The sequence below is a fragment of the Haematobia irritans genome, chromosome 3, assembly GCF_050003625.1.
Source record: "Haematobia irritans isolate KBUSLIRL chromosome 3, ASM5000362v1, whole genome shotgun sequence".
Classification (NCBI taxonomy): domain Eukaryota; kingdom Metazoa; phylum Arthropoda; class Insecta; order Diptera; family Muscidae; genus Haematobia; species Haematobia irritans.
In genome coordinates this window covers 223661017-223675153 of record NC_134399.1, presented here as the reverse complement: position 1 = coordinate 223675153, position 14137 = coordinate 223661017, and the positions used below count along the sequence as shown (strand labels likewise).

At 36.1% G+C, this 14137-nt stretch overlaps 1 protein-coding gene across 1 annotated transcript; it reads left to right on the top strand.

Moving 5' to 3' along the window:
- The first annotated feature begins 1350 nt into the window (after positions 1-1350).
- On the top strand, positions 1351-6525 carry LOC142231458 (uncharacterized). The gene has a single exon (XM_075302065.1). It carries the CDS (start codon positions 1351-1353, stop codon positions 6523-6525), a length of 5175 nt encoding a protein of 1724 aa, XP_075158180.1.
- Positions 6526-14137: the final 7612 nt, after the last annotated feature.

Sequence of the window (14137 nt, the reverse complement as noted above, 5' to 3'; positions counted from 1 at the left end):
GCTCAGATCGACTCAGAATTTCACCACGACCCAGAATATATATACTTTATGGGGTCTTAGAGAAATATTTCGATGTGTTACAAAAAGAATGACAAAGTTAATATACCCCCATCTTATGGTGGAGGGTATAATGAATTGGATCAATTCATTTCGTGGTTGAATCCAATATTTTTGTGTGTGTGTGTGTTTAATGTTAAAATAACTCATCTTATTGGAAAAACCTTTAATATATAATATATGATGTGTGTTGGGGCAGATCGTATTTTATGTCATTTATATTACTTTAATTTATATATTTATTAATTTATTGTTTTTATTTTATTTATTCTTCACTATTTATTTTATTAGTCGTTTAATTTTTCTTTATTTAAATTTTATTTACATCCCTTTAATGTTTCCCCACCCTAATATTTACTTTCAAATTCATTTCGTTTATTTACTTTACTCTCTTTTAGTTCTATGACCTATATTCGTTTTTCGTTGGTTTTCGATCATGGTATAGTTGAAGAAAACAACAACAACAAAGCATAAATATCGTTTATGCTTTCGCTTGTTATTTGATGCATTGGTTGAATGCATGTATGTATGTACATACATACATATCAATAACTGTCATCTTTTGGTTTTTTCGTGGTTCAGTGGGAAGAGATGATCAAGGTTAAAGTTAGTTGTCGATTATTGTTTGTCACCAACGCGTTGCTTGAATAAAGGAAAACAATGTTTAAACTTTTTATATTAAAACAAATAGAATATTAACTCTTGTTGTTCGGCACATTACATTGAAAAATTATAATTGCAATAAAACATGTTATATAAACAGAATTTTTACTCGGTCGTTGTGTTTTATAAGGCAATGTTTGAACGGGTAAAAATATAATACAAAATCTAAGTTGTTCTACGGGCGACATATCAACTTTGTGGTTCTGTGCAAACATTTTGGCGACCGTGACAGGACGGTCAGTGTTTAAAGTTGAAAATAATTTGTTGTGGAAAAAGGTTTTCGTACATTTGAAGTGGTGTGGGGTATTTCATCATTGTTGTGTTATTCGTGCTTTCGTTGCCCCTACTGCTGATGTTAAATCCTGTTAGTTTTGTACCTTTGGACACCAACTTTAATTGCTGCCGTCGTAATTATTTTGAAAGAAATTCAACTCGGAGTTTCTTAGCAGAATCAAAGTGAATTGTTGTTAGGTAACAATTATAAAGCTTGGCTTGGTGATACATAAAATTCCAATTTAGTGGAAATTAGCGCCATATTTATTGGAAAGCGCTAATTGCAAAATTGTTGTTCCTGAAATATAAGAAACGCAATTTTCTCTTTCGTCGTTGACGTTCTCTTAAGTTTGCAAAATGACGAGAGACGATAATGATGCTTCTGAAGAAGCAAGTGGTGCTGATTTGTCTTCTCTTAAACAGCAACGTAGCTCTATGAAGAGGAATATCAGCAACATGCATAAAAAGGTAGAAAAAGATGGTGCAAAAGTAGATTCCACTATTTTAGAGTGTCGTTTGCAAATTTTGGAATCATACTTCAAACAGTTGTGCCACATCCAAACTCAAATAGAAACACTTAGTCCGGCTGACACATCGAGGAGTGATTTGGAAGAACTTTTCATAACAGCAAAGGCAAAAATATTGGGCCTTCTGAACAAAAGTCGTAGTTCTATACCTGGTGATACTACTTTGATGAATGCTTCAATTGCCGGAATTTCAACACAATCTCGTTTGCCTTCGTTGAAATTGCCTCGTTTTGATGGAAAATATGGCGAGTATAAAAGATTTATTTCGACATTTAACAACATGGTCCATGAAAATCAAACTATTACCCCAGTTGATAAATTCAATTATTTATTGAACTGTCTCAGTGGTCCCGCTTTGGCAGTTGTTGAAGCTTTTCAAGTGTCAGAGGAAAACTACCCGAAAGCACTAACACGGCTCCAGGAACGTTATGACAATAAGGTATTGATTTTTTTGGAACATATCAACACTCTTTTCGATATTCCGAAAATGGCAAAAGGTGATAGCTCATCATTGCGGAATATTATTGACACTGTTTCGGCTGTTCGTGGTTCTTTGTTGTCGCTTGGGTCTGAAGCAGATGTTATGAACGCAATTTTAGTACATTTGGTTTTGAATAAAGTGGATGCAGATACGAAACAGAATTATGATGAAAAACAAGAATATAAATCGTTGCCCTCTTGGGATTGTTGCTATGATGTTTTGAGTCTTCGTTGTCAATTTCTCGAAAGTCATGGAAAAAGGACAGAATTTGGTGAAAAAGCAAAACTTGTCAAGCCCAAGCAAAATTTTAATCGCACTGCCCATACTTTCGTCAATTCAAATCCAAATTGTGTATATTGTAATTCAACTGATCATTATCTGCAAACTTGTTCTTCGTTTTCGGCAATAGCAGTTCCCGATCGTTTTAATTTTGTAAAACGCGGTGGCCTGTGCATTAATTGTCTGCGAAAGGGGCATATGGTTTCAAAATGTCCATCAAAATCACGTTGCAGATTTTGTAATTCAACTCACCACTCAGTGTTGCACATTTTTAGTCCAGACAACTCGGGACAGTCAACCATTTCGAATACTACTACAGTGCAACCTTCAACTAGTAATCAAAATCCAGTTTCGCTTGTGGCTCGCTCATGTAAAAGGGCAATCATTCCGACTGCTGTGGTTCTCATCAAAGATTATTGTGGAACTTTTCAACCGGTAAGAGCTTTACTTGATTCCGGCTCCGAACTCAATTTCATTTCAGAAGAAACTGCAAAAAGGCTTCGGCTTAAATTTCGACCATATTCACAAGAAGTTTCGGGAATTGGAGAAGTTAGAACCAGAATTAAATTTACCGTGTCCGCTACAATAAAATCAAGAATTAGTTCGTTCCAGTGGTCCTCAACTTTTGCTGTTACCCCAACAATTGCATCTGTACAGCCCGGTGAGTACATATATACTTCAAATTGGAAAATTCCCACCGATATACCGTTAGCTGACCCATTGTTTTTCAAACCGCAACATATTGACATTCTTTTGAGTGCTGAAGTATTTTTTGATTTATTACTTGATGGTCGAATTTCTCTTGGATATGGTATGCCAAACCTTACCAATACTGTTTTTGGATACATTGTTGGTGGTATCGCAAGTACTGGTCAAGCGAGATCTAATTTTACATGCAATTTGATGGTCAATTCTTTAGAAGTGGATCTTGATAAAACTCTAAAAAAATTTTGGGAAGTAGAAGAATACGAAAAGAATCCCAATATGTTGTCCGAAGAAGAAGCAGCATGTGAAAATCACTTTGTTGAAAATGTTAAATTAGATTTTGATGGAAGAGTTGTGGTCCGCTTGCCATTTAAAGAAAATCCCAAATGTCTCGGCGATTCGTTCGAAGCTGCTCGAAAACGTTTTTTGTCCCTGGAAAGACGTTTAGATCGTGATCTACAATTGAAGTCAATGTATAAAGAATTCATGGATGAGTATTTGTCCCTGGGTCACATGTCGCTCTATAATCAACCGTTATGTGGTACCTATTACATAATACCACATCATTGTGTTTTGAGACCACAAAGTACTACAACAAAAATTAGAGTTGTATTTGATGCATCTTCTCGTAGTTCGTCAAATAAATCATTGAACGATATTTTGATGGTTGGACCAACAATACAACAAGACCTGATCACCACACTATTTTCGTTTCGTTTACACAAGTATGCTTTTACTGCTGATATTTCTAAAATGTATCGACAATTTCGAATAGATGAAAATGATAGAAAATATCAACTCATATTGTGGAGAAATCAAAAAGATGAACATTTAAAGGTATATCAACTGAATACTGTTACCTACGGTTTATCTGCCGCCCCATTTTTGGCGATTCGTAGTTTGTTTTTCATTGCAGATAAATATTCGCACTCGCATCCTTGTGGTTCTGAAGTTTTGCGCAACGATTTATACGTGGATGATGTACTCACCGGCGCTGACGACCTTGCAACGCTGGCTCAAAAGAAAAACGAGCTAGTAAAAATATTAAGTTTCCATGGCCTTGAGTTAGCAAAATGGAACAGCAATAACATCATGTTCGGTTCAAATCAAGATGCAGAAATCACCATTAAAACAAGTGAAGATGAAGTTGCAAAAGCCTTGGGTATGTCTTGGAAACCCAAGGAGGACGTTTTTACTTACCGATTCGAGTTACCAGATGTGATGAATCCTACAAAAAGATCTGTTTTGTCAATTGTATCAAAAATCTATGACTTGCTTGGACTATTGAGCCCCATTGTCATTCGATGCAAAATACTTCTTCAAGAAATGTGGGTGCAAAACATTGGATGGGATGACCCATTAACTGAACATCTTAAATCATTATGGCTCCAAATTAAATCGGATTTAAATTACATACATAAAGTTGAAGTCCCCAGGTATGTTTTAACCTCAAATGATACTCTTGGAGAAATTCACGGATTTGCTGACGCCTCGCAACGAGCATATGGTTGTTGTATTTACTATCGAGTTTGTCTTAAGGGAGAATACAAAACGACCCTTTTAATTGCAAAATCCAAAGTGGCCCCAATTAAGGCACAATCACTACCACGGCTCGAATTGTGCGCAGCAGTATTGCTGAATAACACATGGCTCAAAATACAACCAAAAATTTCAAGTTTTGTCTCATCGATATATTTTTGGACTGATTCCAAAATCGTACTACAATGGCTTAAATTACATTCGTCGACGTTGAATTGTTTTGTGGCAAATCGTATTTCTGAACTACAGGAGAAAACAAGAAATGTTAGCTGGAGACACGTCCCTTCGAAGAGTAACCCTGCTGATGTGGTTTCGCGTGGATGTAGCGCGGAGGAAATTTCTAATACCATTTGGTTTAGTGGCCCTTCGTTTTTGGAAGAAGATATTACAAAATGGCCCGGAACTGAAGAACAATTGAACATCGAAATTCTCGAACGTAGAAAGGCAGCTGTTTTTGTGGCAAATTCATCAGAAGTCAACATCATAGATGACCTTCTCGATAAGCATTCTTCCTATATTAAATTTATTAGAATAATTGCTTATATTTTTCGTATATTCAACAGATGTCCTGCTAAGAAAGATGTGAATATTTCTGATGTAATTCATTTGTCCCCAGATGAATTAGAAGAAGGTTTTTGGAGAATTGTGGCTCACATCCAGATGTGGTGTTTTGGTGCCGATATCAAATCACTGAGTAATGGTGGTCTGGTAAACCCATCGCTTCAAAAACTTTCACCATTTGTACATGAGATGACACTTGGAGCAACCACAGTCAAAATTCTTCGTGTTGGTGGTCGTTTGTCCCAAGCGCCCATTCCATATGATGCAAGATTTCCAGCACTATTACCAAAAGACCATCGCTTCGTTAAATTGTATATTGAGCATGTTCATCGCTCACATTTACACGCTGGAGCAAAAGTGTTGTTGGGACTATTGCGCCAGAAAATATGGATTGTAAACGCCAGAGATGTTGTACGCAAAGTTGTTCGCAATTGCGTTCATTGTTTTCATTACAAACCGAAATTGATGGAACAGTTGATGGGAAATTTGCCATCAGATCGACTTCGAGCTCAACGCCCATTTTTGATTGCTGGTGTTGATTTTTGTGGTCCATTCATGACGTCGTACCGTATCCGAGGAAAAGTGCCTTATAAAACATACATAGCTGTATTTGTGTGTTTCACTTCCAAGGCAGTTCATTTAGAACTAGTTTCGGACCTATCGACAAACAATTTCATCTTGTGTCTCAAAAGATTTGTTGGAAGACGTGGCATACCCCAAAAGTTGTATTGCGACAACGCCACTAATTTCGTTGGAGCACGTAACCAAATCAAAGAATTAAAAGAAAGTCTTTTTCGAGATGATGTGGTCCACGACATGAAATCACTTTGTTGTCAACTTGGTTTCGAATTTTGTTTTATACCTCCCCGTGCCCCACATTTTGGCGGACTGTGGGAAGCAGCCGTCAAATCTACAAAAACGCTACTTATAAAGAACGTTGGCAAAGCATATCTTACTTTCGAAGAGCTACAAACAGTCATAATTGACGTTGAGGCAATTTTAAATTCGCGCCCCATCGCTCCAATATCAAACGATCCCAATGATGGTGAAGCCCTAACGCCTGGTCATCTGCTTATTGGTTCTTCATTGGTTGCAGTTCCCGATAAACATATCGATTCATCCCAATCATCATTATTGTCTCGGTGGCAAAGGGTCTCATTTTTGAAACAACAATTTTGGCAAATGTGGTCCCGAGATTATATGCTATCTTTACAACAAAGGTCAAAGTGGTTCAAAGACAATAACAACATAAAAGAAGGGCAACTAGTTCTAATACATGAAGACAACACTCCGCCACAACAATGGTTACTAGCTCGTGTTACAAAACCTATTCTAGGCCGTGATGGAAAGGTTCGTGTGGTTGAACTGAAAACTAAATCTGGCATTTGTTCTCGGCCAATTCACAAAGTGGCTCCCCTACCAAATAATGAAGAGGTTTGAAACATGGAGGTTTCAACGGCGGGAGAATGTTGGGGCAGATCGTATTTTATGTCATTTATATTACTTTAATTTATATATTTATTAATTTATTGTTTTTATTTTATTTATTCTTCACTATTTATTTTATTAGTCGTTTAATTTTTCTTTATTTAAATTTTATTTACATCCCTTTAATGTTTCCCCACCCTAATATTTACTTTCAAATTCATTTCGTTTATTTACTTTACTCTCTTTTAGTTCTATGACCTATATTCGTTTTTCGTTGGTTGTCGATCATTTAATGTTACATTAGTTATTATAGTTTGTTTTGGTTTGATCGATCTCTTCCCACTGCTTATGTTGGTCGTGGGTATAGTTGAAGAAAACAACAACAACAAAGCATAAATATCGTTTATGCTTTCGCTTGTTATTTGATGCATTGGTTGAATGCATGTATGTATGTACATACATACATATCAATAACTGTCATCTTTTGGTTTTTTCGTGGTTCAGTGGGAAGAGATGATCAAGGTTAAAGTTAGTTGTCGATTATTGTTTGTCACCAACGCGTTGCTTGAATAAAGGAAAACAATGTTTAAACTTTTTATATTAAAACAAATAGAATATTAACTCTTGTTGTTCGGCACATTACATTGAAAAATTATAATTGCAATAAAACATGTTATATAAACAGAATTTTTACTCGGTCGTTGTGTTTTATAAGGCAATGTTTGAACGGGTAAAAATATAATACAAAATCTAAGTTGTTCTACGGGCGACATATCAACTTTGTGGTTCTGTGCAAACAATGTGCTTATATTGTATAAATATTGTGACCATTTATTTATCAGCATTAAGACATTCTATTATTACAATTTTAATACAAGCTTATTGGACATGTAAATTAAGAAATTGATATTGTTATTATTATTTCTCTTTTTGATTTGAATAGAATTTTACATCTATGTTCGACATCAAATATTCCACATTGACATTTGACATTTAAAATGTCTAAATATTTCTTAAGACTTTTCTAAATTTATAATGGGTCTTATTACTTAAGAACAAGTATATAAATACCCACCACCATGAATCAAATATAACAGTTATCTTTGAAAACTCTTCGTCGTATCGTGTTACTTGATTATATAAACTGGGTTACTTGATAATGTATAGAATGATAATATATAGAAATTATTAAATAATGCTTCGATTTGAAATCTAAAATCTTTAGATTTGGAAATTTTACTTTCAGTTTCAAGCAATTTTCATGATCAGTGAGCCTTCTATACCCTCAGGAAGTGAAAAAACTAAATCCGTTACAATTTCAGGCAAATCGGATAAAACCTACGGTTTATATAAGCCCAAGGAGTTAAATCAGGAAATCAGTCTATATGGGTAGTATGCCAAAAATATGCACCGATACACAAAATTCAGCACAACTAGTTGTGGTTCTGAAAAACCTATAGAATTTAGACCCCAAATCGGAGGGCGGGTTTATACGGGGAATAAATCAAAATCTAAACCGATACACAATTTATTCGGAACACATTTTTAAGATCCTCAAAAACCTCTAGATTCCAAATTGCAAGCAAATTTTATAAAAACTAACATACGGTTTCTAGAAGAAGTAAAACCGGAAGATTGGGCTATATGGGAACTATAGCAAACCATAGACCGATACACATCATATTCGGCACACCTGTTTGTGGTCCTTACATACATTTAGATTTCCAATATCAGGAAAATCGGATTGAAAATACGGTTTCTAAAAGCCCAAGAACCAAAATCAAGAGGTCGGTCTATATGGGAGCTATAGCAAAACATGGACCGATACACCTCATTTTCGACACACCTATTTGTGGTTCTAAAATATCTTTATATTTCGAATTTTAGGCAAATCGGATAGAAAATAAGGTTTCTAGGAGCCCAAGACCCCAAATCGGGTGGTCGGTTTATATGGGGGCTATACCAAAACATGGACCTCATTTTCGACACACTTATTTTTGGTCCTAAAATACCTATAGATTTCCAATTTGAGGAAAATCGGATTGAAAATACGGTTTCTAGAAGCCCAAGAAGTTAAATTGGGAGATCGGTCTTTATGGGGGCTATACCAAAACATGGACCGATAGGCACCATTTTTGGCACACTTATTTATGCTCCTAAAATACCACCAGGTTTCCAATTTCAGGAAAATCGAATAGAAAATACGATTTCTAGAAGCCCAGGACCCCAAATCCGGGGGTAGGTTTATATGGGGGCTATACCAAAACATGGACCGATATAGCCCATCTTCGAACTTGACCTGTTTGGAGACAAAAAACGAGTTTGTGCAAAAATTAAGCAAGATAGCTTTATTATTGAAGGCTGTAGCGTGATTACAGCAGACATCCTGACTAGAGGTATGGACGTGAGTAATAGTTTACTCACGCACACTCACGACTGAAAAAGTATACTCACGAACGAAATTTTTTGGTAGGACTCACGCACACTCACGAAAAGAAAGTTTGTACTCACACATGAAAACGTCGTGACTCACGAAAAATACCGTGACTCACGAAAAATATTGTGACTCAAGAATAATTTTATGAATAATTTACCTTACCGACGTGTCTGAAAACATGAGCATTATTAAACTCGAGAGTGTTATTAAACTCTTAACATCCCAGATGTCACTAAAATTGTAATTGAATTTAACTCTTAAGCGTTTTATGTTGGTGAGCAGGAATATTTTCGTGAGTGTAATGCGTTACTCACGTACACTCTCGAAGATATTACTTTCGTGACTCACACTCACGCACGACATTTTCGTTTGTTAATGACGCTCACGCACACTCACGCTGTTGTCATGAGCGTGACTCACAACTAACGCACGAATCACGAAAACTTTCGTGAGTATCGACAATTTCGTGTAACGTGCACACCTCTCATCCAGACAGACGGACATCTTTATGTCGTCTTAGAATTTCTCCATCACCATTCTATGGTGGTGGGTATAAAAAATCAAGTCTTCTAATGATTGCAAAATCGAACCCAAACTAAATTTAACTTTTTATTAACCCATCATTTTGGTAATTAAATAAAACACTAACAAAAATACTCTTGCTATGAACATATTTATATTTTAAGAAACCCTTAATGGAATGTCAATAGCCTTTTGTACTGCTTTTGTTTTTTTTCCTAAATTACCAACTGAATACTTTGTAATCCAGGACTAGTAAAAAAATGTTCCTATTTATAGATGTACATTTGTTCTATTACCCTTTACTGGGCGACGAGTAAGTCGATGTTTATAAAAACATTTATTTGTAATTAAATATTTTATGACATTTAAGGGTAGCGTCAATGTGATTATAATAAAAATACAAAAGGGTACATTTACTTATTCCTCATAATATTTTTAGAAATTAGACAACGCTTTTCAAACCCTCATATAAATGAATTTTTTTATTATTTTGATCAATTGTATCAATTAATTAAGATGGAAATAAGTTAAATCAAACTTTAATTACATCAAAATAAAACCTATTTTATACTATTTCATCTTATCAGTATCGGATCAGTTTAAGATATTCAAACAAGTAAGTAAAGTCTAAAGTCGAACGGGGCCGACTATATTATACCCTTCACCATTATGTAGACCAAAATTTGTGTTACCATCTCAACTCCTTCAAATTTGTTGGGAGTTATTATCAAGGTTTATATTCCCCTATACAAATATTTATATCTGAAACGATTTGGAGACACTTTTTTGTACTTCTACAAAATCGCTAAAATTAAAAATTAAATGGGCTAACACCCTGGGATGAAACACAATGTTAGTAAAAAACAAGTATATACAGCAGTAAGTTCGGCCGGGCCGAATCTTAAATACCCACCACCATGAACCAAATATTAGGGTTTCCTTTGAAATGTCAGGAGGGCTTGAGGACACTTCCCGAAGATAAATTTAAGGATTTCACCTATGAGGACTATTTCAGATTCTGGATTTATAATAACCATTTTTGTTCGAGTTTTAGAGGAATCGTTAACATCTCTTGTAAGTGTGCAAGAAAATTATAAAATAACATTTTGATTTGAAATCTTAAATCTGTAGAAGTAAATTTTACATTGAGTTTCAAGCAATTTTCATGATCAGTGCGCCTTCTACACCCTCAAGAAGTGAAGTCGGTCTATATGGAGGCATTACCAAATGGACCGATAAAAACTTAATCCGATACACGTTTTTGTGAGCCTAAAATACCAGAATATTTACAATTTCAGGCAAATCAGATAAAAACTACGGTTTCTAGAAACCCAAGGAGTTAAATCGGGAGATCGTTCTTATGGGGGCTATACTAAAATATGGACCGATACTCACCGTTTTCGGCACACCTCTTTATGACCCGAAAATACCTCTAGATTTCCAATTTCAGGCAAATAGGATAAAAACTTCGGATTCTAGAAGCTCAAGAAGTAAAATCGGGAAATCGGTCTATATGGGGGCAATACCAAAATATGGACCGATACTCACCATTTTCGGCACACCTCTTTATGGTCCTAAAATACCTCTAGATTTCCAATTTCAGACAAATTGGATAAAAGCTACGGTTTCTATAAGCCCAAGACCCCAAATCGGGACGTCTTTTTATATGGGGACCATACCAAAACATGGACCGATAAGAACAATTTTTGGCACACATATTTGTGGTCCTACAATACCTCTAGATTTCCAATTTCAAAATTGAATAAAAAGTGCGGTTTCTAAAAGCCCAAGAAGTAAAATCGGGAGATGGGTCTATATGGGGGCTATACCAAAATATGGACCGATACTCACAATTTTTGGCACACGTATTTGTGATCCTACAGTACTTCTAGATTTCCAATTTCAAGCAAATTGAATAAAAATTGCGGTTTCTATAAGCCCAAGAAATAAAATCGGGAGATCGGTCTATATGGGGGCTATACCAAAACATGGACCGATACTCATCATTTTTGGCACACCTCTTTATGGTCATAAAATACCTCTAGATTTCAAATTTCAGGCAAATTGGATAAAAACTACGATTTCTATAAGCCCAAGACCCCAAATCGGGAGGTCGGTTTATATGGGGACTATATCAAAACCTGGACCGATATAGCCCATCTTCGAACTTGACCTGCCTGCAGACAAAAGACGAGTTTGCGCAAAATTTCAGCACGATTGCTTCATTATTGAAGACTGTAGCGTGATTACAACAGACAGACAGACAGACAGACGGACATCGTTATATCGTTTTAGAATTTCTCCCTGATCAAGAATATATATACTTTATATAGTCGGAAATCGATATTTCGACGTGTTACAAACGGAATGACAAACTTATTATATCCCCGTCACCATTCTATGGTGGTGTGTATAACAAGTAAGAAAAGTCTAAAGTCGGGCGAGGCCGACTATATTATACCCTGCACCACTTTGTAGATCTAAATTTTCCATAGCATATCATATCCGTGTTGGGGGCTATATATAAAGGTTTGTCCCAAATACATACATTTAAATATCACTCGATCTGGACAGAATTTGATAGACTTCTACAAAATCTATAGACTCAAAATTTAAGTCGGCTAATGCACTAGGTTGGAACACAATGTTAGTAAAAAACAAGTATATACAGCAGTAAATTCGGCCGGGCCGAATTTTAAATACCCACCACCATGAATCAAGTATAATAAAGGGTGATTCTTTTGAGGTTAGGATTTTCATGCATTAGTATTTGACAGATCACGTGGGATTTCAGACATGGTGTCAAAGAGAAAGATGCTCAGTATGCTTTGACATTTCATCATGAATAGACTTACTAACGAGCCACAACGTCGAATTTTCAGTGAATGGGCCCTAGAAAAGTTTGCAGAAAATCCGCTTTTTTATCGACAAATTTTGTTCAGCGATGAGGCTAATTTCTGGTTGAATGGCTACGTAAATAAGCAAAATTGCCGCATTTGGAGTGAAGAGCAACCAGAAGCCGTTCAAGAACTGCCCATGCATCCCGAAAAATGCACTGTTTGGTGTGGTTTGTACGCTGGTGGAATCATTGGACCGTATTTTTTCAAAGATGCTGTTGGACGCAACGTTACGGTGAATGGCGATCGCTATCGTTCGATGCTAACAAACTTTTTGTTGCCAAAAATGGAAGAACTGAACTTGGTTGACATGTGGTTTCAACAAGATGGCGCTACATGCCACACAGCTCGCGATTCTATGGCCATTTTGAGGGAAAACTTCGGAGAACAATTCATCTCAAGAAATGGACCGGTAAGTTGGCCACCAAGATCATGCGATTTGACGCCTTTAGACTATTTTTTGTGGGGCTACGTCAAGTCTAAAGTCTACAGAAATAAGCCAGCAACTATTCCAGCTTTGGAAGACAACATTTCCGAAGAAATTCGGGCTATTCCGGCCGAAATGCTCGAAAAAGTTGCCCAAAATTGGACTTTCCGAATGGACCACCTAAGACGCAGCCGCGGTCAACATTTAAATGAAATTATCTTCAAAAAGTAAATGTCATGGACCAATCTAACGTTTCAAATAAAGAACCGATGAGATTTTGCAAATTTTATGCGTTTTTTTTTTTAAAAAAGTTATCAAGCTCTTAACAAATCACCCTTTAGTTTACTATGAAAACTCTTCGTCGTAGTGGGTTACTTGATAATATATAGAATTGTAGGTGGTTTGATGACAAATCTTCTCCCAAACGAGCCAGCTCCCGAAGACAAACTTTAAAGATTCTACCTATGAAGACCAGATAAGATTCTGGATTTATGAGAACCAATTTTGTTAGAGATTTAGAGAAAATATAAACATATCATGTATATGTCGAAATTACGCCTGGATTTAAAATCTTAAATCTGTAGATTTTTCCGCATTTATTTAAATACGATGAGTAAAATCTGGAAGTTTTACTTTCAGTTTGAAGCAATTTTCATGATCAGTGCGTCTGCTATACCCTGAAAGAAGTGTATTCTTTTTTGAGAAACGTAATTTTAGACAAGCAAAGTTTTTTTGACACAAATTTTAGAGACAATCGTTGAATAAACGAAAACACTTAATAAGAAAAAGAAATTTCGTTTGTCTAAAATTTTATTATAGATTACTAATTTCCAGCAAATCGGATAAAAACTACGGATTCTAGAAGCCCAAGAAATAAAGCCGGGAGATCGGTGTATATGGGGGCTATACCAAAACATGGACCGATAGGCACCATTTGCTACTCACATATTTGTGATCTTAAAATATCTCCAGATTTTCCATTTTAAACAAATCGACCAGAAAATATAGTCTCTAGACGCCCAAGAAGTAAACATCGAAAGATCAGTCTATATGGGGGAGCCACCGTGGTGCAATGGTTAGCATGCCCGCCTTGCATACACAAGGTCGTGGGTTCGATTCCTGCTACGACCGAACACCAAAAAGTTTTTCAGCGGTGGATTATCCCACCTCAGTAATACTGGTGACATTTCTGAGGGTTTCAAAGCTTCTCTAAGTGGTTTCACTGGAATGTGGAACGCCGTTCGGACTCGGCTATAAAAAGGAGGTCCCTTGTCATTGAGCTTAACATGGAATCGGGCAGCACTCAGTGATAAGAGAGAAGTTCACCACTGTGGTATCACA